General features: G+C 40.8%; 1 protein-coding gene across 1 annotated transcript; it reads right to left on the bottom strand.

Moving 5' to 3' along the window:
- Nucleotides 1-58: 58 nt before the first annotated feature.
- On the bottom strand, nucleotides 59-27,201 carry PCSK1 (proprotein convertase subtilisin/kexin type 1). Its single transcript, XM_062017957.1, has 14 exons — nucleotides 27,022-27,201; nucleotides 25,259-25,363; nucleotides 21,728-21,838; nucleotides 19,411-19,557; nucleotides 18,913-18,989; nucleotides 16,857-16,945; nucleotides 12,711-12,883; nucleotides 10,245-10,457; nucleotides 8,964-9,064; nucleotides 7,762-7,995; nucleotides 6,104-6,261; nucleotides 3,937-4,070; nucleotides 1,991-2,152; nucleotides 59-517 (listed from the first exon to the last, which is right to left on the bottom strand). Exons 1-14 carry the CDS (start codon nucleotides 27,199-27,201, stop codon nucleotides 155-157), a joined length of 2,247 nt encoding a protein of 748 aa, XP_061873941.1. The 3' UTR covers nucleotides 59-154.
- Nucleotides 27,202-27,412: the final 211 nt, after the last annotated feature.

Raw genomic sequence — 27,412 nt, 5'->3', positions numbered from 1 at the left:
CACACCAGTTTTTTCCCTTCCTTGACATTGTATTAAATATGAGGCAATCAAAGCAGCAATCACAAAACTAGAGCATACAACAGACTTCTGAAGAAAGAACTACAGGTGAGGCAGGGAGAATGAATATTTCCAACTCAGTGCCATGCCCTATAGTTTAGTTTCCCTCTTTTATAATATCAACCAAGGCTTGCAGCAGTCTATCATCTCTATGCTTGTATGGTTTGGCATTGTAAAACAGATCAACGTAGTCACTGTACAGACTTTCTTCTGAGTCTCTCAGCCGGGAGGGCTTGTTTAATTTTTCAAGGGCTTGGTAGAAGTGTTCATATGGAATATTTAAGTTCTCACTTGCAGTCTTCTTTGGCAGCCGCTTCTGAGCCATCTGTCTGCTAAAAGCACTTTGCAGTAAACGTAGCATAGCCTCTGATGGGATTTTATCTTCTGCTTTGTCACTGCTACTAATGTTATCTTCCATAACTTTGGGCTTTTCACTCAGGTTTTCCTGTGTGGTATGGTCCTAGAGTACAGATTAGCATAAAAAAAGGTTAGATGTCAATGAAAAACTGACTGGATTAAAATTTGCTCTGATTAGTGATTTCCATCTAGATGTGTGTAGATGCTGGTTTTTTATTCAGGAGACACTTGGCTTCTAAAAAAAGAACTAGACCATTACACACCAAAACAGTCTATCAAAAGATCTATACTGTATAGCATATCAAATCCCTCCACAATGTAGGAAGTTATAAATGCAGATTCCCTATTGGAAGGGCACAATGTGTCATTTTATAGCAGGATTCATCCCAGTCTTGAGTTATAATTCTGATTGTTCTATGGAAGACAGCTCCTCAGCAGTCTAACTGATGCAAGTATATGGAGTGCTGATGGCAGCACTGATTGTGCCATGAAGCCTCATGAAAGGGACTGAATCACTGCTTTCAGATAACCCTCTCTGTTATCATCCTCTCAGCTCTCACCTGAGAAACGACAGTGAAGTATAGCTAACGGGTGGCCAAGACATGTGTCCTGGGAACCTAATGCCAGATACAGATGTACAGAGAAGTCAGCGAGAGGTGTGATCTCATTTCAGCAGTGTCTATTATGCTCCTCATACTGATACGGTAGTATGTGGCTGCACACCTTCCTCATTTACGCTGGCATTGACTGTCTAACTGAACACTCATTTTACCTGCATCTGGTTCTTAACACACACACACACACACACCCCAATCCTACAGCACCTCCTAAATCTGCTTTTTACTTTCTTCCAACTTATTTTCTTGCACGTCGTTGACACACCTGCAGAAACTTACATGATGTACTGAAAAAGCATAATCATGTCTCCCTCAAGCTTGTCCTTCATAACCTAGCTGAGGAAGATTTATCTCCCTATGGACATCCTAATTACTTAATGGTGAGACAAATTGATGTGATGTGATTAATAAAGTATTTCAAAGAAGTTGACATAACCAAGCATTTTGAAAATGTTAAATACTACCATCCTGTGCATCCAGGAACTCACTGTCACTCTCAGAAGCTTGGACTATATTTAGAGCACTCTGCCTGAAAGGTAAAGAAGGAGTGACAAAGGAACTATTAACAATAGATCCATTTAACCAAACCTTCTGAATCTGTGAGTCCCTGACTTCATGTCTGTTTTTTACTAACTTCTTTCCAAACTCTGCGGAAGCACTCCAGCTGGCAAAGCTCTTTTGCTGGGACATTTGTTCTCACCAGTTACATCCACTTAGTGTGTCTGTCAGAGCTGTTTTCTGCTCCCCTGGTACCAGTCAACTGCATTAGCTATCAAGTTCACGGCTTTAGTAGCAATATCCTCTTACCATTCTAAAATCCTCAGATGCTGGCATATGAAAACAGAGGCTAATAAAAATGATGGTTGTTGACAAAGTTACAATACACAACAGGAACTAGAAGAAATGAATCCAGAAATTACATGTTTCTTCTCACTAGGAAGACATTAATGTAACAGTACCTCTACAAAGCCTGTCATCTTCTCCACCCCTCTTCTGTCATTTTGCACAGCATTGTAAGATGTGTATACACGGGGCTGCTTCATATGTTCAGGCTGGGTTGCAGTGCCATGCAAAATCAATTTCCAATTGACAATCCTTCCTTCATTTTGTATTCTTCTGGACTAAAGGACAAGGATGGCATTAGCAAAGGTTTTCAGGACACCAGAAGAGGAAACAGGAAACATTACACTTGATTGTAATGTAGACCTAAGTGACTAAAATAAATTGTAAGGCTTTCTATACCTAAATTTAGACAATGATTTATAAGCACCAAAAGACTGATATATTAGTAGCTGGAATTTAATGCAACGGTTTAACTGCTCCAAATATACACATTTTTATGCAACATAATTATTAATTACTCATGTAGGCATCAACGGATTTTTGTCGTAACACAGATTGCTTAAATCTAACAAAGTAGATTTTGTGTTATTAGCATGTGTTCACTAATCCATTCCTTGGCAATTATGACAAAAATTGTCACTGGAATGGTGATTTGGAATAATACTCTGCAGTGGCGTACAACAGCAATCTGAAACACAGCTTGTGAAAGTGAGCAACAAATATTTTGTCCATTAGATTTCATGGTGGCATTTAAACAGGAAAAGGTGAAAAGTGCAGACAATGATGAAACTTTATTTGACCAAAGATTCTTTCAGAAATTTTGCTCAGTCATTTAGTAACTGAAGACAGCTGCTGAAGTTCTTTTCTAATACAAGTCTATACCAAAGGTTACATACACGACTTGCATGACAATTAAGTTATGAGCAACTCTGCATGGGAGTCTGTGATCTCACTTAAGGCTGTTAACGTGAAAAGCTCGTTCCAGGAATCACAACACTCTACAAGCTGAGGAAACAGTGCATTACCTCTTGAGGACAAAATGTTTGGTTTAAGTTTCAGGTACCTCTCACTTGAAAATGGAACAAATAAAATGCTCTCCTTAACTTTGTTCCAAAAAATGCATTATATTAATTACAAAGAGCAGGATATCTGTAACCATGGGTTTATCCATAAGCCTGCAGCATTAACACTACACTGTTGATAACAATATTTACTTCTTCTGCCTTGTCCATCTGCTTAGTGCTTGGCATTATCCTTCTGCTTACAATCCGAGGCCAATAGGGCTTGGAGGCTCAGTGTCTGATAGGAAGCGTTCAGTTTCTGGCATGATCTGATCCCTAATGACAAGCTTATTAACAGACAACCTCAATGAAATCCTCCAGAGGTGAGTGCACTTGATCACTTGATTTTTTAGTTGCCTATCAAGCAGCTTTATTCTAGTGTCTCATTGTTGTAATCTACATCCCCAGGTGGTTTTGGTAAACTTATTTATTTTGTATCTGTAGATTTCTTGGCTTTAATCCTTAAACATTGTTCAGCAGCAATTACTCCAAGACAGAAGTCAGGGGAAAGGTATACATCAGATAGCTCTAAGAGGTCACCAGAAATTCATTAATTCAAAAGGTTTAGGGTTAATGAAAATTATGCACATGCACCAAGAGAAGACTAGACCTATCCTGGGTTGTTTTCTGCAGAAAAACCTTATTTGCAGTTTATTGCATGCTAATTTGATTACAGATTTCACTCCATGAATCATGGAAAATTATACTCAGTTACTTCTTTCAATGACATAGAACGTGTGAAAAACACAGGCATGACATTTTTTTGATAGGTACATGTCAGTGAAATGAGGTTGATGCTTTGTATTCATGTAAAGAACAAGTCTGATCCTATCTTTTTTCTTCATTATTTAATCCAGATGAGTATTTACTTTAAATACTTGTTGCATCTTGCTTAATGAGAAGACTCATTATTCAACACACTCAGTAGCAGTTAGTTATCATTTTATCTGTGTTAGATTCCAAACACAGCCCACAGCTAGTTAACATACAGACGTACTTACCACATCAGTAATTCTTAAAACCCAGGTGCCTCTTGGGGTCTCTCCCCATGTGTGAACAGACATGAAGTCCCAGTTCTTAAAGCCATTGGGAGATTTATCTCTCTCTCTCTCAGCCAGTAAGACAGTGCTGGTGCCTGTGTCAGAGCAAGATCCACAGTAGTCACTGTTCATACGCTCCTGCTTTTACGTTTCACATTGCTGAGCTTACACACTATCTCACAATGCTGAGCTTACACACTATCTATTGAGTAGGTAGCCTGGAAAATACACTATTTCACAACAATCTGTGGGATGGGAAACATGCTATTTCTGATCAGTGGTTCCTGTGATTATTTTCACACCAGTATTTAACAAAATAAAGACTATAACATTAGGTCACGCTAAAAAGGGTCCATCTTTCTTGGTGTTCAATCTCTAACACAAAAAGAAGTGCATGCACATAAAGAATCGTAAGAAACAGAGGCCAGACACAACCAATCTCTTCCACTGGAGAGCAATCGTTCAGGAAACCTCTGAGGTGGAAGTTTTGAAGGTAAACCAGCTCATGCATTACTGTGAAAGCAAAGCCTCATCCTGAATTCACCACCATATTTGGGGTTTTTTGGTGAGTGCATGTAAAGTGTTACAACCTGAAACTTCAATAGAGTGAAAAGCATTTGAATCCTTACTATTATTACAAAAAATGCTGCAGTTCACGAAGTATCTCTGCAGCAGAAGAGATTCTACCACACAATAGGAAAGCAGTGCTTGTTTGCACGTGAGGAGGGAGCAAAGAAGCTATATTTACATAATAAGGAGAAGAGAAGCCTCAGGGATCCTGATCACAACCTATAAATATATTTAAAGGTAATACTATAAAGATAGAAAAGTAATGTCCTTAATTTCATAGTAGTGTTTTGCAGGAAAGTGGAAAATCAGCAAGGACTAAGGGAAAAACAGTTTAATCATGAGAGCAACATGACAGTATATGGAGGCAGCAGTACTTGGCTATTTCCATCTCAGCTAAACCCACAGAAATACATACAAAGATGAACAAGTTAATGTTGGGAGTATTTAAAAAAGGGGTGTTATTCTAAGATGAAGCCATGTTTCCTTCATATTAGCAGCCAAAGTGTCTTTGGAGAGAAATACTTCTATAAAAATAGACTGAAAGCTACTGTTGCAGTCTTCTCCATGATGTCCCCAGAGACAGTCCATATGTATTAACTCCCAAACTAAAACTGAACTAAGATGGAATTTGAAATTAACACTAAGATTCGAGGACAAAATGCCTCACAGCAACATTACTCCTATAAGACAAAACGTAAACTCAGAAAAGGAAGAACTAAGGTTGGACTTGAAAGGGACTTCTGACAAAGGTAGGGTTTGGAAATATGCTGCATGTGCCGTGTCTTAACCCTGTAATAACGACATGAACAAGGCTCTACTGGTTTATTATCTGCGAATTACCAGGTTAGTCTTTACTATCAGTAAATTACATTTGTGTGAGGTTTAAATTCATGCTAGAAAGCTTGTCTTTTTTCCTAACAATAACAGTTAACTAATAGATTTTACTCACTACCAAGATGTTTATACTCATTTCCCTTTCTTTTTTCTTTTTCTTTTCTTTCTCTTTATGATGTTATATATAGTTATATGTTTATACGTGGCGTTATATGGCTTGCCATATTCTAGCACACAGTATACCTGTACTAACATGCCTAACAGAGACACTGTTTTTAAACATACCAGTGGGGAGAGGCAGTTACATGAAATCTAAACAGTTGGATTTCTTCAGGTTTCCATTAGTTTGTTAAATCACTGTAAGGCTGATAAGCACTATTGAACGATAATTTGTTGTCTGCCAGGAACTCTTGAGTTTTTGTACATCCCGTGGCCAGAACAAAAATGTATCAGAAACCATGCCTTCATTTTCTGAAGCATGACTTTCAAACCTCTCCTCACAAAAATAGCCCAGAACACACGAAGGCTGAAAAAGGATTTCAGAGAAAACGTTCTCTAGTTCCCAGGAAGCTTTGTCCTCACACTCTCCTGTTAGAGGTCACTGTATTTGTTTTATGATATATTTAGCTCTTCTTAAAGCACTGAGGAACACAGATGTGTTTTTTAAAGGAAAAATGTTACACACTACAGTAACACAAACAAAGCATGTCTTTGTCTTCTGTACCTGATGGAGAGATCAGAGTGACATGAAGATCACCCCTACGAGAATATTCAATTGTTGCCTCAAGCTGCACATGCTCCAGAGACCTGATGGAGTTTTCTTGACCCTCGCAGGCTTTTGTGGGAATTTCAATGATGACTTCCTCATTTGCTCTTAATAATCTGGCAAAATTACAAGAGTTCTTTGATTACTCATGGAAACTTTTGATTCTGGATCATTATGGGAAGTATAAATACCACATTTGACACCTATTTCAGAGTGACGAGAAAGGAAAAATTAAAGACAAGTTCTACATTTGTTATTTTTTTAATGCTTCAGTAAAATCCATGGGAAGTTCTGGAAGGATAGATAATACCAAAGTGGCAGGCACTGCACAAGACAGACTTGGGCAACACACCCTGGAAGAAAGCAAGCAAGTTTGATAACCAGGGCTTTCTGTCAACACTTTGTTGTCCCACAGAGACTACAGAAAACACCAGCCATTGCAGGCAGCTATATCACATGACTGTATCAGACTTACAATTAGTTGTCTCATTCAAACATCCAGAAGAGTTGTTATCATGGAGTTAAAAGATTGCAGCAGATAGAGGTGTTTTAACCCTTTGCAGTCAATGCTATCTCAAGAAAAACAAGCTAACAGCTTCTGTGCATTCTCTGTACATCGAGCTATGGTGCTGCACTTTCTCCACACAACCTCCATTACCTCTAACAAGAATGGGGTACCTAAATGTCCACATGAACAATTCTAAACTCTGAATTGTGGGATCTTTATTTTTATAATGTAACATGAGAGGTCTGCCATAAAAATATGTAAGCAGCGACTATTACACATGTCATACTGAATCAACACTCTGTGGAAAGGAGAGAGCTCATAAAAGCAAACTGATAGTAAAATAGCATAAATAATCAGGTTACTAAGCAGTGACACTCAAAAACACTGTAATATGTTTATACAGACAGATTTTTGTTGCACTCACATAGTATAATTTCGATCTTTGAAACAGCTCCATTTTTTTCTAGACAACAAATCTGTAAGTGAGCAAGTGGAGATAAAACTGGTCTAGATATCCTTATTGATTAATCATCTCAGTGACTCATTATAACTCACTTGTCTATTGAGCTCAGCCTAGGCTCATTGTGCTGGGAGCCCTCGTGAATGTGGCTGGTAAGTCTTTTCAGTGAGCCTTTGAGACACCTTTGTTTCATAAGGAACAAGCTACAGATGTGACTAAAGCCCAATACATCACTTTGACTTCAATATAAACTATACCTGTCACAGGAGAAGAACTGCTGAGACCAGTCACAGATATTTTAAAAATAGAAAAATCCCCGTGAGAGTTTGTTATCTTTTTATGCACATTCTGATGGTGATTTAAACATTTGTATCTTATCTGATTAGGTTCAGTCTCACAGCATCATCCATGCCTGGCTGTGCACTGGCTGCAGACTGAAGACAGAATAATCTTCATTTTTTGTTAAGGCTTCTTGCTCATAATTTCCATCAGTCTTACACTAAAAAAAGCAAGCAAACAAATGCTCCTTGCCTGCCTCTGAGGAACGGAGAAAGGTAAAACCAAAACAATCAAAAGAAATCTCTTAGGCTGGCTTCAGGCTTTACTAAGACAGACATAAGCTTACTTACTGTTAATTCAAATTCTTACCTTGGTACAAAGCTCTTGTCCTTGACAATACACTGTCTCTTTTCTGGTACACTTTTCCATCTTTTGGGATCAGCTAAATCCACCAATGCGTTGGCATTGAGTAGTCCAAACCCAAATCGGCTGTTGACCATCAGTCCTGCTCCGTTCTTTTTCCATCCTGGATTTCCAGCCAGTGGATCATATTCTGAGGTCCACACTACCAAGTGCTGCATATCCCTCCATGTTAGATTTGGGCTGTTGAGAAAATGTTCCTGGTTAATTGTTTCAGAGGTATTTATAATTTTTCTCTTATTAGTTTGCAACAGAACAAGCTTTGAATGTGTATGGCATCCCATTATTTTCAAATATACAGTGTGTGGCATGCTTATCCTCCCAACACTTCTCCAGCTAGACAAGATGACTGTGTAAATGAAAAATGGTTATCTAGCAAGATTATAGAGTCCAGTCCTTCAAAATTATTCAGGCTTTTAAAGTTAACCAGCAAAACCAATATTTCCCACCACTCTTTATGGATATTGGACTCTGAAAATTTACTGGGTATTTGATTCTACCTGTGATTAACTCTGTCCTTTAAAATATGACCATAAGTATCTTGTCTGAAGTCATCAAATGAGTATACAAGAGAGAATGGAGCTGTACCTAAGTACAGAGCCTAAGCCCCGATGCCTGAAGTGTTTTCTGTCAAAAAGGCATTGTCCTGTCCTATCCTGTTCTTTCTTACTCTCTCTAAGTCATACATTCTGACTACTAGTCCTGCAGGATCTGAACCTGCCTGCTCTGATGGTCAAGCTTGGCTACTTTCCTTTTATGTCTCATTATTGTCAGAAAAGGTGCTTCAAATCGACTGAAAACTCCTGCAATCTACTGTCTTCAAAAGTATGTTCTCCTGACACACGTGCAGCCTCACAGTTTTGAAGTACAATTGGCCAGAACTCAGTAAACAACTGTTCTGAATGCACAAAACAGACTGCAATTCCTCAGCCATCACATTTGACTTATGTCAAAAGCTCTGCTTTGCTGAGAAGGTGTTGAGGCACATATGCTTATTTTTGTCATCAAGCTGAGCAAGTCCGACTGACAAAAACTGGAGCTACAGCAAGAGATGGTGCCACTTCAGACAGAACTTCAGATAGAACGTTTTGGGAAAGATGACAGAGTGGCTGAGAGAGGGGTGTTTCAAAGGTAATTGTGTCACATCTTACTTTGCTTCCAGTGCTAGGGCAAAAATTCCTGCTGCAAGTGGCGCAGATGCAGAGGTCCCAGTGTGAGTCTCTGTGCACTCATTGTGAAGATCAGCACTCGTCTGACAGAAAAAAAAGAAAAACAACAAAAAACCCCACAGGCTGCATGAATAAACAGTTGTAAATACAGTCACATCCACACTCACATACATAACCACGTATCCTTTACTTAGTGCGTATTAATCCATTCCTCACCAGCACAAAATGTGATGGATGTTTAAATCTGTTCATATTTCAATCCACTCTTTTTCCTTCAACTATAATTTTTGTATCAAAACGCTTTGTGTTGGAACAAAATACTCCCACACTGAATATCTTATTTTATTCTAAGGTTTCACAATAAGTGTTTCAGGCTTACTGGTGAATCATAAAAACAGATCATTGTGTTGGGCCTAGAACATTTAAAATTACTGCTTGCTAGAAAATTACTCATAGGATTAGTATTGGTGTTCTGCTCCCTCTTCAGTGGAAGAACTATAATTTGCAATGAAACATGTGCTTTATTTGGAAATTAAATACCAAACTCATCTGGCCCTGTATCTATATCTCAGCTATGAAGAGAAGCCACTTAGGAAGGACTGATCTCCTGGCTTACTTGGAATGACATTGTTCTAATCCCCAACAATGTAGTTTATTGCTAAATTAGCATCCACTAGGGCTGAACAGAAATTATAGGTACTTCAACATTATTTCATCACAGCAATTTGTTTCAGTGCAAGTCATTTCTTGCACAGTTAATGAAGGCACACAGACTGATTTGCCTTATACAGGTTTGGAAGCACTATTGTTGCTGTCGTGACTGGGAATTTGGGGGGCGACAATCTTCAAAAACGTAATGGAAAGGTATACTGGGGTGCTGACTCACACGGCACACTAACCTCTCAGGTTCTTTTTCCTCTTACTCTAAATCTCTCTTCATCCACTCTTTCTGAAAAATGAGACCTTATCAAACTTTATGCAGAGATCTTTCTCATACACAAGCTGCAGACATATTTGGCATGCTGATTTAACTGCATTCACACAAGGGTTTTCCTTAGACATTGCTTTACAGTAGAAGATGTTCCAGCAACACAATCACTTTTTGGATTACAAATCCCTGCGTGGTTCAAGGCAAAAGCACTTAAGCACGTAACAAATAAAGGAAAGCATGCACTTGAAAACAAGCATTTGAGAGCTCTCACTTGTTATCTGCATACAAAATACACTTCTATGTTTATTCCAAATCTGGTAAAAACAACTTACAATTCTTTGGTCCGTATAATCCCCACTGCTGTATGCTGTGGCCAGAGTTGAAGAGCACTTCTCTGCATACCAGGGAGAAAGGCCTTGCTGAGAAGCACTACTAATGGAGATAGTGTAGATACTATCAGTGTAACCATCACAGTCACAGTTGTCACCCTGACGGCCTCCGTTCCCAGAAGCCCATACAAAAATGGAGCCTTTCCCATTTCGTCCCTAGGGAAAATAGAAACGAGTCATTATCAAAAGAGATCCCAGTCTTCACAATGTACTCTTAACAACTCTTTCCCCACCCCCAAAAGCCTAACATATCAAACATTTTCAGGCAGAAAAGGATCATTTTCCGTAAGCACTGTAGGAGACAGAGAGAGAAGAAACCAGCTACCTGAGGCTTCCTACTTCACACCCTACAGTACATCTCTTAGTCTGACTGGTCTGGGTTTAGTGTTCCAGGTTCAGCAACTTTCCTCAGAATAAGTTTTTAAGTCTTAAGAAACAGCAAGTTTATCAGGGTTTATTGCACTTGCCTTTTCTGTAATCATAGAGGTATGGGTGAGCAGTATGAATGATACACATGACATGTGAATGATGCACATGACATGTCTTTTCCACCAAATTACTTTTTGTAAGGATACCTTTCATGGTTAGCACTCCCTTGCTGGAACACAGTCAACCAGCCAGCCCATCTGACTGATAACCCTCCCTTCTCTTGCAGATCTGTGGGCCAGTACCACCAGTCTCCAGACATAACTATGTTCATTCCCTGCTCTGGTCTCCAGTGTGTAACAAGGGAGCAGCAGCCAACAACCTGGCAGCTGACAGCATGTCAAACATCATGGCTATCACAGACAAAACACAAATTGCCCTGTCTAGTTTTAAGCTGCGCTAGTCCTCCAGAAGGAAAAAAAACTACATTCCATGTGAAACACAAAAGTTCTTCTGTTGTTTATTATTAATATATGTACCTTCACTGGGAACAGCAGTTGAAATACAGGTTTTTATTATTCCTGATATATATTCCTTTACATATTTTATTATTCCACTCAGATGAGATTTGATTCCAAGTGCTAAGGCATTTGCAGCACTTCAAACATTAAAAATAAAGAAAAGCAAGCTATGCTCTTGGTGATAAAACTGTCAAAAAGGGAAGGACAAGCCACATCAATTACAGAAAATGAAAGAGTATCTTCCTCTGAGAACAAAGGCTGCAGTCCAGAAAAGCACTGGGGTACGTAAACACCTGCTTTGATTTCACTTGAGAGTACCATAAACACCTCTTGGATGCTTAAGGCTAAGCATATGGTTAAGTGCTTCACCAGGCCAGCAATGAAGGCACCAGTGATGAAAGCCAGTGGCAACCCCAACTCCATCTGGCTTTACAGAGAATGGAGACCACATGGATTCTTGCAAAAGGAAGCCTGAGAAATGAATGGGTAAATTTCTTCCCTCTGAGAAATAAAACAAATTGTAAAAAAGGATACACTCTTCACCAAATAATCTGCTTTTTCAGAGTAGGACTACTGAGCATTGCTTCTCTAATTATTGCCTTTAGTTCTCCTCCTTCTCTTGCTGTCTACCCATGGACTCAGATCTCTGTTTATCACCAGCACACTCCTCTCATTCTCCGTTCTTCCCTTAGACTATGTTTGTCATCTTTCAGATTCTTCCTTCTTCTCTTGTCCCTCTGTCTGCTAATATTAGCTGCCCTTTTTTCCTAAATCCTTTCCCTTTGCTTCTGTCCTTCAAGCTTTCCAATTTCTCTCTTCTCCTTTCTCTGATTCAATCTGTCTCTATTACTACATGTCCATCTTTAGATGTCTTTTTACCTCATCAGTAAGAGCAAGAGTAGTTTATTAGCAACATTCCCAGTAGCTCTCAGATTGCATCCAACTTATCATCAAAACAAATTTTAAGAGGATGACATAAAACAGAACTGTAAAAGCATCATTTCTTCTAATACCCTTCATCATGCATTTTTACTGTCTTCATTTTAATTGGATCACAATACACACCAATTTATAAACTAATGCAATTAACACAATGCAAACCCATCCACAGGGTGCTAAAATGGATCACTATTTTACACAGCAAAGTATTCACAAAGCAGATTTTTTTTATTTAATTTGATAGGCTTTCAGTGCAGAAATCCAATTACTGTTCAGTAAAAAACAAGCAGCAGAGGGTGGGGGAAGGGCAAGACAAAGGCAGCAAAAGTAAGGATGGAAAAAGAAAGCTTATCTGCAGAGAATAGCAGCTTAAAACCACCTTAGAAAGCCCTAATGGTGCTTCTTTAGAAGTCCTGCTCTGGATGGCAATTTCTCTGACCTCTACTATCAAAATCTAGCTTCTCCTTTTAAGCATGTTTGAGCAAAGAGAGCACACACCGCTTTCATTTCTTCCCTGATATGAACCATTTAAAAATCCTGCTCTCTGCAACATTTTCTTGCGCCTTTCTCTGAAGTATTGTACCTGGCTTATCCCAAACTCAAAAGCCTTCTGTGCCAGTCTCCCAGGTCCCTCCACCGTTTTACCGTCGTCATTAGGGCCCCAGCTTGCACTGTAAATATCCACGTGTTCCGGATTGAAACCAATTGAACTGGCTTCAATAGCGTCGGTGACTATTCCATCCAGCATTCGTATACCTGAATGCAAAAAAAAAAAAAAAAGCAGCAGTCTGGGTTTACTTTCTGTTCCCTTCCCTTTATCTTCGTTTAAAACTGTAAAGTTTCCAGCAAAATCAATCCACAACTATTGCGAGCACAGCCTACTGCTGTTCATGTAATACCGAGGACAGCTCATGTCAGTGTGAAACAGCATGCTTACTCTTTATTTGCAGAGCTCAGTGCTCTCTACAAACATTAAAAAAACCCCACCACTCTTAAAATCTTGGTTGTCTTTTCTTTCTTTCTTTCTGTTTCTGCAGAGAGCCAAGAAGATGATGTTTTGACTACCGTCCCTCTTCTTACTGCATTGAGCTTTTTCTTGACCCCTTCCTCTCCATTAAACCTGTGATGAAGGCTTCTCAGACTGCTCATATGTCGCTAAAATTAAACAGGTTTTATCAAGATTTTTTTTATCTTTAAGGGCTGTGTTTCAGTCCAAAGGCATAGTTCTGTATGTTCTGACTAAACCACTTTGTCCTGGCAGTCATTAAGGTTTTGCTGTCTATGATGCTGCAATTTTGCTAGCTCTTCAATCTTCACCACAAAACACTCTCACTGCTGCTTTACTGCCACATTTTTTTCTACTGTGAGCAATCCAGAGATGCCAGAGACATCGAGCCATTAACATTTTATTAGGAATTGCATGATCTAATCTTCTTCAGAGCAAGCCTGATCTCGGTGGTACTTAACATTCAGTGGCAGACAGCGGTTCCTCTGCACTGGATCTCTCGCTCTGCAAACCTCCAGCTCTGCAGGACTGCTACCACTGTTCAGTGCTGGGGGAGGACAGAAATAGCAAAAGTCTGGCAGAATTCCCACTATGGCATGGCTCTCCCAGCAACAGCAGCAATATAAGAGGCACTGCAGTCAGGATTCAGTCTGTGTTTTCAAGCAATAAAAATGCCTGAGTTTTCCTGAACTTGACAAGTTAGTACTACAGCAGCGGCACCATTACTGGCAGTTGGTGAATGATTAGTATTCATTTTCTAATATTTTCCACAAAACAGGGATTTTTCCAAAGCACAGCAGGCATAATGCAGTCGTTCTGTTAAGAAATAAACTGATGAAAAAAAAAAAAACCAACCTCAGCCCTGTGTCTTGGGCTTTTTTATACCATCAAGCAGGAAAAAAGATGGTAAGCATAATTCTTTTCACAAATGGCTGGCCTCTAAGACTCATAATACTTCCAAGATAAAGCCAGGCTTTATTATTTAATACTAAAGTGGCAATTTCATATCAAAATGGCAAAAACAGAGAAAGGAGTTAATCTGTTCAACCACTGCCATTCCACTAACACAAAGCTGGGAGGAGAAACAAGGTATATCCCGTGCCTCGTACTAAAAACATCACTTTACCCTGGACAGACTTAAACTCATAATGTTTTAGAGACTTGTTTTTCAGTTGGCTTAGAATTGTGAGATTCTCTTATACTGGAGTGCTGTGAGCAAAGATCTGCCTGTGTGGAAATGACTACCAGCTCCAGGTGTGAGCTTGCAACTCATAATGAGATACTGGGAATGCAGACAGTAGTGCACAAGTATTTCCCGAAGAAAAAGACAAAAGCCGACTGCAGATAAATAATGTAATAAGGAACAAAACGAGACTACTGACAACACACTGATGAAAACAGTTTGAGGGTAAAAAAACACTGCCTCGTCTTTGTCATCACCAGAAATCCAGCCTGTTCAACCCAGGGATTTGATGACTGCAATGACATTTCCCCAAGCAGATTCCAATTATCTGCTCTTGCATAAACTCCTTCCTATTCTTGCACGTGCTTGCTCCCACCATTAGTCCCACAAAATCAAAAGCAGACAAAGCCCATAGTAATTTCAGAGAGACAGAAGTATCTGCATGGCAGAAGGCTATTTTTAGCAGCACATACTGCATAGGACCTCTCAGCCCAGACCGTTGTAAAATGGAGATTCTTAATCATTAGATTTTCATGGCAGCACCACAGAAATGCCATAGCACAGTGCTATGGTTAAGGTACGTGTGAAAATACAAACTGCCTCACTCTAAAGGCAATCGATAGCACCACATTTCTTCGCTCTATATAGAACAGGGGATGAAAAATAAAGGACACCAAAAGGTGTCACTTTGAAAACTGACTTTAAGAAGCATTTTATTTCACATAGTACACAGAAAGGCCCATGGGATTCACAGCAGTAACATACTGAAGGGACTAATCAAGGTTTCAGAATTGTGCCCAGCGCTGATGTGACAAGTGAGAACACTTCAGATGACTACAGTCAGTATTTTCACACAAAACAAAGAATGTTTTGTTTTACCCCTCAAGGTGAAGTGCAACCAACCTCTGATGCTGCCAGTTAGAGAACAGAGTATTCCAAACGTCAAGAGTTTTTTTCCCTAAAGTGAGTATTGCTATCAGAGAGAAGGCATTGGCTGTGGACCACTGGATTTATCCAGCATGGCAAATGCTACAAGAAAACAGTCACTTAAAGAACTCATCCTGAACTAATGTCAAATAAAAGTGTGTAACGCATCATTTCATGGATTTTAAAGGGGAAAAAAAAAAGAAAAAAAGTCTGTGAAGAAATGAATCCTGTATAGCTGGGACCATCAAAAAATCCCTCCAATGTTCAGCCACTCCAAATTTATCTGAATCTTTTTTGAAGAGTCCTCCTGTCTCCCATCGTTCTTCAGACATATTTTTGTTACTGCCCTATCTTAATCAGGCTGGTCATATCTAACAGCCTAACATTTCTTCCTACTTTTCTATTATTTCTCCTCCCTTGCCCAGGCATAAGCAGCTTTCTGGGCAATCTGGATTGCTGGATGGCTTTTCCTCATGTTATTTTCCTTTTCCAGACAAATCACTCCACAAAGGTCGGTAGTTTGCATTTGCAAATGAGCCCAGAGCATATGCAAATAGCTGTGGAAGAATCTTCTCTGTAGATGCACGTGCCTTAAAATATGGGCACAGCAGGAGATCAGACATCTTTGCAGCTTCATCCATTTTGCCCTGCTTTGAAAATTTGGCGTCTTTGTCTTATGAGTGAGATATTTTATTTAAACAGAGCACAACAGCATAATACATTACAGCAAAGGCAGGCTGCAATGCTGACATCTGTGACAGCTCAGTGGAGTAAACGGGAACCTACAAACATCAGACTGAGATGGTGAGAATGGCAGTGATGGGTGTCAATTGCCACTCATCATCCCTTTGTTTAAAAGAAAAAAAGGGGAGTAATGGAGAAACCAGGACTATGCAACTATCTTCCTGAGCTAAGTAACCACTGACAACTGATACTTCGATCACGACTATTTCATAAACCTCTAATGGACCAAACTTTGAGTCATTGTGTCCAAAAAAATGGCAATACTGATAGACAGGCAAGCAAGATTCTAGTTATTTTCAAAATCAACTTATGATGATAGTAGAGAGTTGTTGAAACAAAAACCACAGCAGCTTCAGTATCCTGACTGACATGACCTTTTGAGTGTAATTGTGTAGTTGGAAAAAATCTGCTGCAAGCAAAGGCAGGCATAAATTTATACATTCCTAGTTCCATGCTACACAATCCCTCCCCCATGCTACCTCCTTCCAGGACAATCAATTGCAAGAGTTGAGTCCATCATTCCTTAAAAGATGCATTCTCATCTCTGGGTACAACACAGGTCATTGACATTTCTATTATTGTTGTTATTATTATCATCATCATCACCATCACCTATACTGTTGCTATATATTCTGCTTGTATTTAACTGATGGCCAAATTTCAAGAAAGTACACTGTCATTCAACAAAAGCTGTGACAGGCTACACTGTGGCCAGACAGGATTTTGTAGCCTTATACAGAGAGACCGACATTTTCTAAGGACCCATCATTTGCCTTTCAGATTAATGGTAGCTGAAAACTCTCTCAGTACTTCACAGGACACGTCCGGTTTCTCCTCATATTAGACATCTAATTCTTTCTTTTTCTTACCTCCAACTCTGGAATTGTAGGCTACTCCAACTCCACATTTCCTGTTGTTGGCTTGCATGGCAATTTCTCCTGCACATCGTGTGCCATGCCTGGATAAACATAGAAAGAATAAACAATATCTGCTAACATCTTTTTGTAACATACACAGACTCATCACTGACCTTGATTTGATGGACGTCTTCCTTTAAATGAATGTAATGCAGCTACTGAATAGCTTCTGATGACATAAAAATACTAATTTCTCTTAGGCTTCAAGCAACATAAATTTACCTACCTAATGATCGCAGAATCACGGTGATGAGATGACAAACACTTAACTTAGGTCACAGTGAGGTCTGTGGACCTATTAGATGTGAGTATTGTAGCAGAGTGCAATTACGGGGCTAAGAAGCTGCTAAATTTCTACAGATGGCAATATGCTACAAGTCTTTTTCCACCACATATTTAGATATTGTATTTTTAATGACTGCATTTATTTAGGACTTGAGAAAGTAAGCCTTTAAAGTACCCCCACCATTGCTATTTTTTTCTTGAAACCAACAATTTTCTATGCAATTTTTTTTGCCATAGGTGATTCTCATTCCACAATACAGAAAATCTTTATAAAAGTGTAATTATATAACAGTTGTATTATTTATTGCTACACATTGTTATTCAATGAAGTGTTTGAATGCTTCTGGGCTGAATTCCATTTACTTATTAATAAAGATTAGAGGTAATACAGGTAGATTGAAGAGATAATATCATCAGAACAAGAGGATAATGACGTCTTGCTCTTAAATAATGCTGTAACAGAGTAGAAATGTCATTTTTCAAATGTCTTATTCATGGGACATTTATCCTTTGATTGATTGCTTTTTTCCTCCAAACATTGATTTATGTGTGGATGCTATTGTATTGTTTGATAGACCACAGGGAACCAGTGCACGCATTTCTTACTGTTACCTTTATTGAATAGTGGCATTTTAATTGGTTCAAGAAACTGATTTCTTCTGTGTGTTTTAAAAAGGTATACTCTTTTCTCTGTCTGATGGACAAATTTCCTCCCTGAATTACCAGGGATACATCTAGGTATGACAGATCCATCAAGATGTTCCACATAAGATCAAAGGGGAACTCCAAGACATTCAAGTCCACTAAGTGAACTGGCTGGATGTCTTGTGTTCAAGCCCTTTGAAACTTCCCAGGTTATTACTTTGAGGACATTTAGGCCAAATCTGGTCTAAACAAAGCTTCCATATGCCTCAGAGAGACAGAGGGATTGTTGTGGGGGTGAATATAACCTCCTTGAGTTTTTAACTCATACTCCTATGAGAGGAGGTCAGAAGCATGACTTCATCTTTGATTGCATGCAGCCAGTTAGATACTATTCTACTGGTCTAAAAGGTACTGCCAGCATTGGAAAAGAGTGACCTTCACTACAGAAGCTGACCCAAAGGGATGGGTTTCTTGGTAGGTTCCTCTAAGAAACAGTCTCTTCCAGAGGCCATCACAGGAGACATTTAACAATTTCCAGTGCAAAACAGAGAACTGAAGTCAAAGCCTGCTCAAGGAGGTATCATTCTAGAAATACAGTGACATGAGCATAGCAGTACCTTGCATATACAAAGATATGAAGAAAATCAGCTCTTCACCTGGGAGTTTACTTTCTTTAGTTTCTGATGTTTGTGCCAATGTTATGTGCAAATATTTGCACACACTGAAAGAGTTTTCTTTTGGACATCAGGAAATACTTTTTTACTCTGAGGGTGACCAAGCACTGGCACACGTTGCTCAGAAAGGCTGTGGAGTTTCCCTCCTTGGAAATACTCAACGGCTGTCTGGATGTGGTCCTGGTCAACCTGCTCTAGGACTCCCTGAGTGAGAAAGGGCTCAGACAAGAAGATCTCCAGAGGCCTCTTCCAACCTCAGGCATTCTGAGATTCTGTTCTGCAAGCTCTTTATGCTATATAATTGTTAAAGGGAACACAGATAGGTGTTTGTGCACTTCAATAGTCTTACATACAAGTTAATAATGTAATGTTTTGTTCTCTTCACAAGCTGGGAGGCTACTCACTTGTTTTCGTTTGTTGGGTCATATCTAGGGAAGGGATCATGATCGTTGTCATTGAAATCATAACTTGCCTTTGGATCCTACATTCAAGAAAAAAAACCAAACAGAAAATGCATTTTAAAATGTGTAACAACATGGTGTGCCTCATCTTCATGGCAATCAAGTTGGTAGAATTTTATGGGCATTAACAATTCTATAAATTTTTCAAGGAGCTTTAATAATTTAGCACTAAACCACTGTACACAAACATGCCTTAGGAACTAAATCCACAGAGGCAAAAAAAGCCCTCCACAACAGAAAAACCACACCGCTATCACTACTAAGTAACATTCAGCTTCCTGTGACACAGACCAGGTTCCAAATTATTCCTAAGGCGAATATTTCAGTCTCTGTACTGTGGGTGATGACGTACAAAACAGACAGCAGGCTGGAGGAGAGTGTCTGTATATCAAATTTACAACAGATTAATTTATTTCATAGCATTCTAATGCTCAGACTTACATAGTTTGCGTAGATGTCAGTGTGATTCCACTCCAAGCCATCATCTAGCACTGTGATGACAACGCCCTTGCCTGTAATCCCTTTTTGCCACACAGGGATAACATGGAGATCCAGTTTTGGCAGGGATGGAGTTACCCTTGTATCTTGCTAAGGGACAGAAAGGATTAAAAACATTTCAACATTTTTATCCATGTGTATTACAGAGGTCCAAAGTCATATTTCACAGGTGTTCTAAACCATCCCAGTCTGAACTTGTCTATTTTGCTCAAATTTTGCAAAGATAAAACTTAGTTTCCTCAAATACCTACAGCACTGAAAGTTTTACCCCATTACTTGAAGATCCCTGAAGAGCACCTCTGAACAAAAAGCATCTTTTATTTACTGAAGGTGGACAGCAGAAACATGGAGAAGGTAGGGATGAACCTTGGAGCACTGAGTTAATAATCAGACCTGCTAGTGTTTGCTCTTTTCCCTTGATGAGGAGCCAAGACAGTACACCACAGTACGGTGAGCTGCGTTTTCTCTGAATGTGTTTTCTCCTTTGACATTCAGGTTAGCCAGAGTAAAATAATTAATGGATAAAACAATTAACGTAGTTGCTTGGTTAGGAACAACGGTGCTGAATCACAACTTTCTGTTTACTACCCACATTACTGTTCCTGTGATAAATCAACTGGAAGCATGAATCATCCATAGCCTTCTCTTCCACAATAAGTTTTCTGAAGAGTAGCTCCTAAATGGGTCACTTTTATTCTCTAATATTATCTAATATTAAATGAGCAGTGCATACAGCTAATTCAGAAAAGTTGCTTACAGTCGTCATAAAAACTTATATGTACAAAACCCTAGCATTTTCTTTCTGTTTCGCTGTGCACAATTACATGAGTTGACCACGTTTTTCATTTCTTTGTTTCCAAAGGAATATTGTGTAAGAGATGAGGCTTAGAAAAAGAAATCCGTAATGATTTTATTTCGATTTCCTTTTTTGACTGCTGCTGTTGAGGCAGTTATTTGAGGCTTCAAGTTTTGTTCTTTAGAATCCATAAAATCACCATTTTTTCTGATGGTAAGTGAAGGCAGACTGAATAGACTTAAAAACCATTACCATCAAGTCCTATTATCAGGGTAATAACAAGTTCTTTACTACAAGGCAAGGGATACATTTATGCATTTAATCATAAAACATTCAATGTGCACTGCAGAGAAGGGTAATCATCTTGGTTCTGTGTATCACGTTGAAAAACTAGAGGAAAAAGAAGTGAAAACCACGGAAAGGTATTGCTTTTTTCACAAAACTACTCTTTTAAACTTTGTGTGTGTTTCTGTATTCCTCCAATACAGATATCTTGGAAGCTTCCTTCTTCCCACTGGAAACAGGCAAAGAAACAAACAGATAGTCAGCTTCAAAGATACACGAAATTCTTAAAGAAAAACAATTTTTTCTATTGAAAAGAAGTCAGCAGGAACCTTAACAGAAATACTCCATGCTGCACAGGTTACAATTTCTTTTTCCTAGCTCAAGCAAAGGAAAGATGCAAGCAGCCTAAAGTTTGCTCTGTTTTCTCTGAGATGAATTGAAGAAGAGAAAGGTATTTCCAGCCATGTGGGCCACAATTGTGCTTGATGTTTCTTCTTTACTTATTGTACCCACCTTGAATCCCATCTCTATTCCAAGTAAAAGCCAGGAAGCCTAGACTGAAGGTACAGCTAGATGGATGGTGGAAAAAGAGACACTCGAAAGAAACTACATAAAATATGAATGACCAACTGTACTCCTGAGTTTTCACATGCAGACAGAAACTATAGAGCTTGGAAAATTTCTTTCACTTGAGGTTTTGAACATGTGAGCTATAGAGACCTTTTTCTATTTAAAACCCTGCCAAGAGGCTGAAGGTGCTTGTCACAGGCACACATATGCATTTGTCTTGATCTGGAGTATGTACTCTGCACAACCAATTTTAATAAACAAACATATGGCCAGCTTCAGACATGATTAGGGACTTCTTATACAACAACACCAAGTATTTATGAATTTTATCATAAAGGCTTTTAACAGTTACACTTTCTAGTATCAACCTTCATCCTAAGCAGCAGCCTGAATTGGCTTTTAGAATCTTTACACAAATGATGCCTCAAAGAATGTAGAAGGTTGCCTGGAAATAAGCACAAAGTTCTCTCATTTTGACAGCATATACTGATGAGAGGGAGCCTTCATTTTCTCCCTTCAGTGCAATCACTCTGATACTAGGAAAACAATGCAGCTGACTGCACAACTGAAATTCACCGCCCCCTGTTACACAAGGAATCAAATTCTTACCAGATACCACTGCTGATTCCACATAGGATCATTGAAAAGATTTTCTGCCAAGTCTCTCACTGTGGCACGCTTAGTTCGCTTTTTTTCGTACTGCTGCTCTGCCCACGACACCTAAAATTGTTTGTATAAATATGACAAGTAAGCCTCTACAGCTTAAGACTTTTTTAGTCTTACTAGAGCATTTTCCTCACACAGCAAAATTTTGTTCCCTAAAGCTAAATGACTGATGTGTGATGCAGAAACGAGGATTAATTATACTGTCATATGGGGAAGAGGACTTGGTGAAATCACGATACTCTACAATCAGTTCACAGAAATTCATCAAGCACAAATGAACAGTAGAACTCCTGCATATAGCACACAATGTGGGCTTTTATACCAAATGCGCAGTGTGGTAAGAAGGCTATCTAAGCAGCAGTAGTAATGGAAACAATAAAAAACACAGCCTGCTGCTTCCTCCTACCTGCATTTTAATCCCCATCTATTTCTATTGGGAGATAAAAGGAGAGGAGATTACCTCTAGCTTTAGTCATAACATCATAATCGTAACAATGCCGTTACCCATAGCCCAGCTGCACCTCCAAGTATCCTTCCCAGTGGTGTTTTGAAGTGCGATCAATTAGTAAGCTATGAATATTGGACTAAGTTCATCACTGGCATAATTCCACTTTAGGCAATTGAAAGCCAAAACACTTCAGCGTGTTTTGCTAAAGGAAAAAAAGAAAAGCAAAGAGTTGTACAGCATTTGTGCATGGACATAGCAGTCTCTAAGTCACCAGGCTGCAGTTTAGAAGTATTTCCCACTCAGTTCTCTTGAACACATTACTGTTCAAATCAAACCGTTATTCTTACACCTCTCATTATGCTGTGTGCTCCTTTTGGAAATTGGAATAAAATGCTATTTATTGCTAGTTCCTGGACAGTTACTCTGTAACAGACCAAGCTGGTGCATTTCATCCCCTTTTCCAAACGAGCGAAGCAAACTCGGGTTCGGGAGGTTGCCAAGATCCTGCCGTAAGCCTCACATGCAGGATGCCTTGGATCCAACCTTTTGCTTTAAGCATCTGAATAGATTTCATTAGTTATCTCTGCTGTGACCCAATGGCTTTACGATCCTTACCTCTCTCATCATATATGAAACAAGAGTGACTCAGAAAGTATAATGATTTTTAAAAGTATGGATTTGATTAACACAAATTTCCTAGTGAGAGTCTAATGAAAATTCACTACAAGTACATAAACCCTTAAAGATAGTAGCTACACCAGGCATGTTTACAGAAAACTCTCTAATACTATTCCCTTTGCCACATATTTATTGCTAAAACCCCTACAACACAGAGTTAGTCACAAGAGAGGAATATACCCATGCAAGTGAAAGTATTTTAAACTGCCCTATTCATAGCCAGGGCCACACATTCTTGCCCAAGGGTTGCAACAGTTACCTTTATCCCTCTTCACTGCCCCAAGCAAAGCTTGGCCTCCTCATCACCGGACAGTAATTAACAATTGACAACTTCCTCGCTTGGTTTTGGTTGTCTTGGGTTGTTTGGGTTTTTTTTATGTGGACAACTGCACTGAGGGAAATGAGCTGAAACTACCAAGCACATATGTCAGACGAACAAGCCAAATGTTTATCACCTAGCAGTTGGGTAAGGTTCCATCTATGGCAAAAGCTGAAGGCATTTACGTCTCAGTCACTGAGACATAAAGTAGTGAAAATAGTCTTGATTCAGGTCTCTTGTAAGAAAATAGATTTGGAAACTAGTGTGAATACTGAAAGAAGACAAGGAACCAGATAATTATATCCCTTCAGTATATTCACAGCCTTTATCTGTTTTACAACAAACACCAGGACATCTATAGGAAACAGATAAATACACAGATTAGAGCCAAGATTTACTCCAGCTTTCACACTTAACATACTGTAAAATTCATGAAGGCGTTATAGAAACAAAAGCAGGATTCTCTTCTCTTCTCTCTCCCTTTTTAAAGACTGAATTTAAATCTTTTTAAACAGGCTGTTGCTGAACAAGAGTCACTCTGTGGAGCAAAGGTCCACGTATAACCACACAGTGCTACATTATTGTTTTATGTTTATGCACTTATTTAATGACATAATTACATCTCATTCATTCACATAGTTAATTTTCATACTAGATGGTAAATAAAAGGGAAATTGCAGCAAAATTAGCAAATCACCTGCAGCACTTTGAAGCTCTGTTTTTGTATCAAAGTGTGTAAGTCTGAGAGAACGTAATGTGTGTGACATAATTGCTTCCATTCTGCTTATGACATTAGAATTTGGTATGTTAAATGCGGTCAGGCTTCCCTGTGTAAAAGATGCATTCCATGTCATAAGTCCAAAAAAGGGAGGAATTGCAAACAAAACTCTGTTCCTCAACATTGTACCATGGTGGCATTGAGTATCCGACCATAGATGTGGATATAAATTAGAACACTAACTTACATCTACTTTGTGACTTTGAACAGCCGCAGCTCAGAGTGATTTCACCTACAAGACTTGAGATGTTAACTGATGCTTGTAAGGGGACAGCCAGAAGTGTACAGTTTTGGAACAGAAGAGGCACTCCCTCCTTAGCTACAAACAGAATCTTTCCTCCTAGATGACTTTTGCATCTAAAAACTCCAGACAACCAGTCATCCATGACTTGTCCTTTTCTGATAAACTGCTTGCTGATTTTCCCAGCTAGGTGACTTCAAATTTTGGACTGCTCATATTTTATAATGATTACTGCAATAACGCTGACTTGAAATTCAAATTCTGTTGTTCTGAAGTTTGCCAGAAATGGGTTTAAGAGGGGCTAACAGCATTTTGGTCTCGTCCATAAATTCACTACCCACCTCATTTTTTTGCAGTATTTTTACGAACTGGTGTGCTTCTCACTTAAATAAAGCCAAATAAATGCGGAGCCTGCTTCACCAGTGACCATACCTGATAACCCTGGCCCTCCAGTGAGAACATTCTCTGCTTGCAGTGGGATCCCAGAATACCGAAAGACTGGAAGTCTAGACTATATGATGCATCCTTTGAGAAGGGGTTTTAGCTTGTCATAGAACATGCAAATCCAGCAAGATCTCAGCCCTTTTCACCCACTTTATTTAAAAAAAAAAGAAATCAATCACTTTGTATCAAACCTAATTCCCATGGTAATTGGAGAAACGTGTTCTGATCAAACTTACCGAGCCTATGGATTTTTACTTTGAATTGAGCCCTGCGGTTCCTCTTTCCTATTGTCCCCAGCAACACGCAGCCATCTGAAATTCCAAGCCCCCGCAATGCTGCATATCTTAAACCTCAATTTGGAAAGCACTTGCAAAAAATATAGTAAGAGAGGGTCAGATTCTGCTTGTTAATGACAGAATAATGAAGTATTATTCAGCCCGAGTATGGATGGCTGCATATATTAGACTTGCAAAGCGGGGAAAGCGTGCCTGTGACCTCATTACACAGCTAGCAGTAAGGAGGCAGAACAAACAGCGGGCATGAAAAAGAATAAATGTAATACTCACCCGCTCATCATCAGAAAGTCTTTTGGTGATATGAATGGCACTTCTTCGAGACCGTCTTGGATGGCTTTTATGTTTGAATAGGTAGTGATTTTTGAGTGATCCAATCTGTAAGACAGAGGCGTATTTTAGCTATCAAGAGATATTTCCCCACTGCAAACAAATATCAACAGTCACAACCTGACCGAATTCATTCTGCTTGAAAGACAAAAGAGCAAGAAAGGAGCCCTGAGATATGTTAATTTAAACTAAAAAACAGTCTTTGAGTGCTTATCAGAAACACTGTCCTGCTAGAAGAACTTTGGGAGATAATTTCATTTCAGATAGTAAAGGGGCATTCGTTTCTACTACAGTACTCAGTAAGGCAGCACTGGCAGTGGTGACCAGTATACTCATGGATATACCTGGACACGGACACATTTCTAAGGACAGGTTTTACATGAAGTCATACGCCAGTTTTACCTGCTGCTCCTGGAGATCAGTTGAACAGGTGTAAAAAGCTTTGTGCACCTTCAGAAGCCTCACTGTGGGGTATGTTTGCACAGGCACCTACTGAACCTGCATTTTCAGCTGCACAGTAGCTGGTTACTCAAAGATCCAGGTGCAACTCACTTAATTTAAACATCTCCCTTCCCTACAGAGGGGCTGTTTGAAATCTCTGTGGGCAAATCCACTGACTCAAAAGCAGAAAGACCAATCCTTCCGAGGAGGGATCCCACCTCACTTAGTACAAAAGAATGCAGCCATGAGTCCACCTGGGAAGGAGGTCGTGCTGACCACAGCAGCACAGGGCCCACTTGAGAACAGGCAACTTCTCCCCCACCCTCAGCCTGCTCCCGGCACAGGAGGGGAAGGAGGGGAGAAAGAGAAGCGGCTCGACAGAGAGGGGTACCCAGCCCTGCCGGAGGCGCTGCCTGGCGCAGGACCCCCATCTGGAGGTGGGATGAGGCTGTTACCTAAAGGTGGTTACTCATCCCTGACAACGCTGACGTCATGGCATCCCAAAAAAACCACCAGGGGGGCCTGCTGGAGAGAAGTCCCGCCATGGCTAGGAGCCGACGAGGTGGGATGGTAGCAGAGCAGGAGGAGGTGCGGGGAGCCAGGGCTGCCTGCGCACTGCTCCTGCCCGGTCGCCTCGGGGATGCGACCTGCGTGTCCTGCCTGCTGCTCTCAGGGACAGCGCGGTGCCCTGTCTGATGGTGGGGAGAGCTGAGGCACTCTGCCTGGTCCCCTCAGAGAGAGCAAGTTGCCTGGCCGGTACCCTCAGAGAGAGCAGGGATGTGCTACCCGATCCTGCTCGGTTCCCTCAAGGCAGAGCGGGAGCGCCCTGCCTGCTGCTTTCCCGGAACCCTCACGGAGAGCAGAGCCACTCTGCCTGCTCCCTGCCCGGAACCCTCCAGGAAAGCCATGTGCTCTGCCTGGACCCTCTTTGGGAAGAGCCAGGCTCCCTGCCCGATCCTGCCTAAGTCCTTCAGACACCGCTGGTGCGCCCTGCCCGCTCCCGTCAAGGTGCTCCCTGCCTGCTCCCTGCCCGGTCCCCTCGGGAGGAGCCGTCTCCGGCCAAGCGCCGCGGTCGCGTGTCTCCCCGACAGAAGCGGAGCCGGGTCCGGAGAGGCAGCGGGGGGAAAAGAAGCTTCAGACTCCCCGGAGCGGCAGCCGGGCGTTAAGTTTCGGCGCAGCCCGCAGGAGGGAGAGAGGGGAAGGAGCCCCTGCGCGGGGCAGCTCCCCCGGCTGCGCGGCGCGTCCGCTCCCCAGCCCGTCCCTACCTGCCCCACGAGGTCGTAGCCCAGCTCCTCCGCGATGGCTCTGGCGGCGTCGGGGCCCGCCGGGATCTCCGCCGCCCACTCGTTGAGGAACTGCCGCTCGGCGCCGGCGCCGCGGGCTAGGCAGCAAGCGGCCAGCAGTGCCAGGGCCACGCACCGGCCGGCGGAGCGGCGCCCGTCCATGGCCGCGGGGAGCGGCGGCGAGGCGGGCGGGCTGCGGCGGGCTGCCGCGTTGCTAGGCGAGCGCGGGGAGCGGGTCCCTGCGTGCCTCCCTGCCTGCCGGCGCGGGTGCCCGGGGCTGCACGGCGACCAGACCCTCCGGAGCCGGAATAGAAATGAGTGTTTACACGTCAAAACGACGACAGCCATCCTGACGTCAAGTATACCTGGCCCC

The sequence above is a fragment of the Colius striatus genome, chromosome Z (assembly GCF_028858725.1).
Source record: "Colius striatus isolate bColStr4 chromosome Z, bColStr4.1.hap1, whole genome shotgun sequence".
Lineage (NCBI taxonomy): Eukaryota > Metazoa > Chordata > Aves > Coliiformes > Coliidae > Colius > Colius striatus.
The sequence above is the reverse complement of the archived record's forward strand: the minus strand, read 5'-3'. Positions and strand labels throughout refer to the sequence as shown.

What these genes read in the sequence shown, in the direction of transcription:
- PCSK1 (XM_062017957.1), bottom strand. Translation starts at nt 27,201, where the DNA reads ATGGACGGGCGCCGCTCCGCCGGCCGGTGCGTGGCCCTGGCACTGCTG. An exon ending in GCCCTAGCACTGGAAGCAAA is followed by an intron (nt 7,996 to 8,963) that starts GTAAGATGTGAC and finishes TTTTCTCAACAG; the next exon opens with CCCAAATCTAACATGGAGGG. An exon ending in CACTCTGATCTCTCCATCAG is followed by an intron (nt 4,071 to 6,103) that starts GTACAGAAGACA and finishes GCTCTGACACAG; the next exon opens with GCACCAGCACTGTCTTACTG.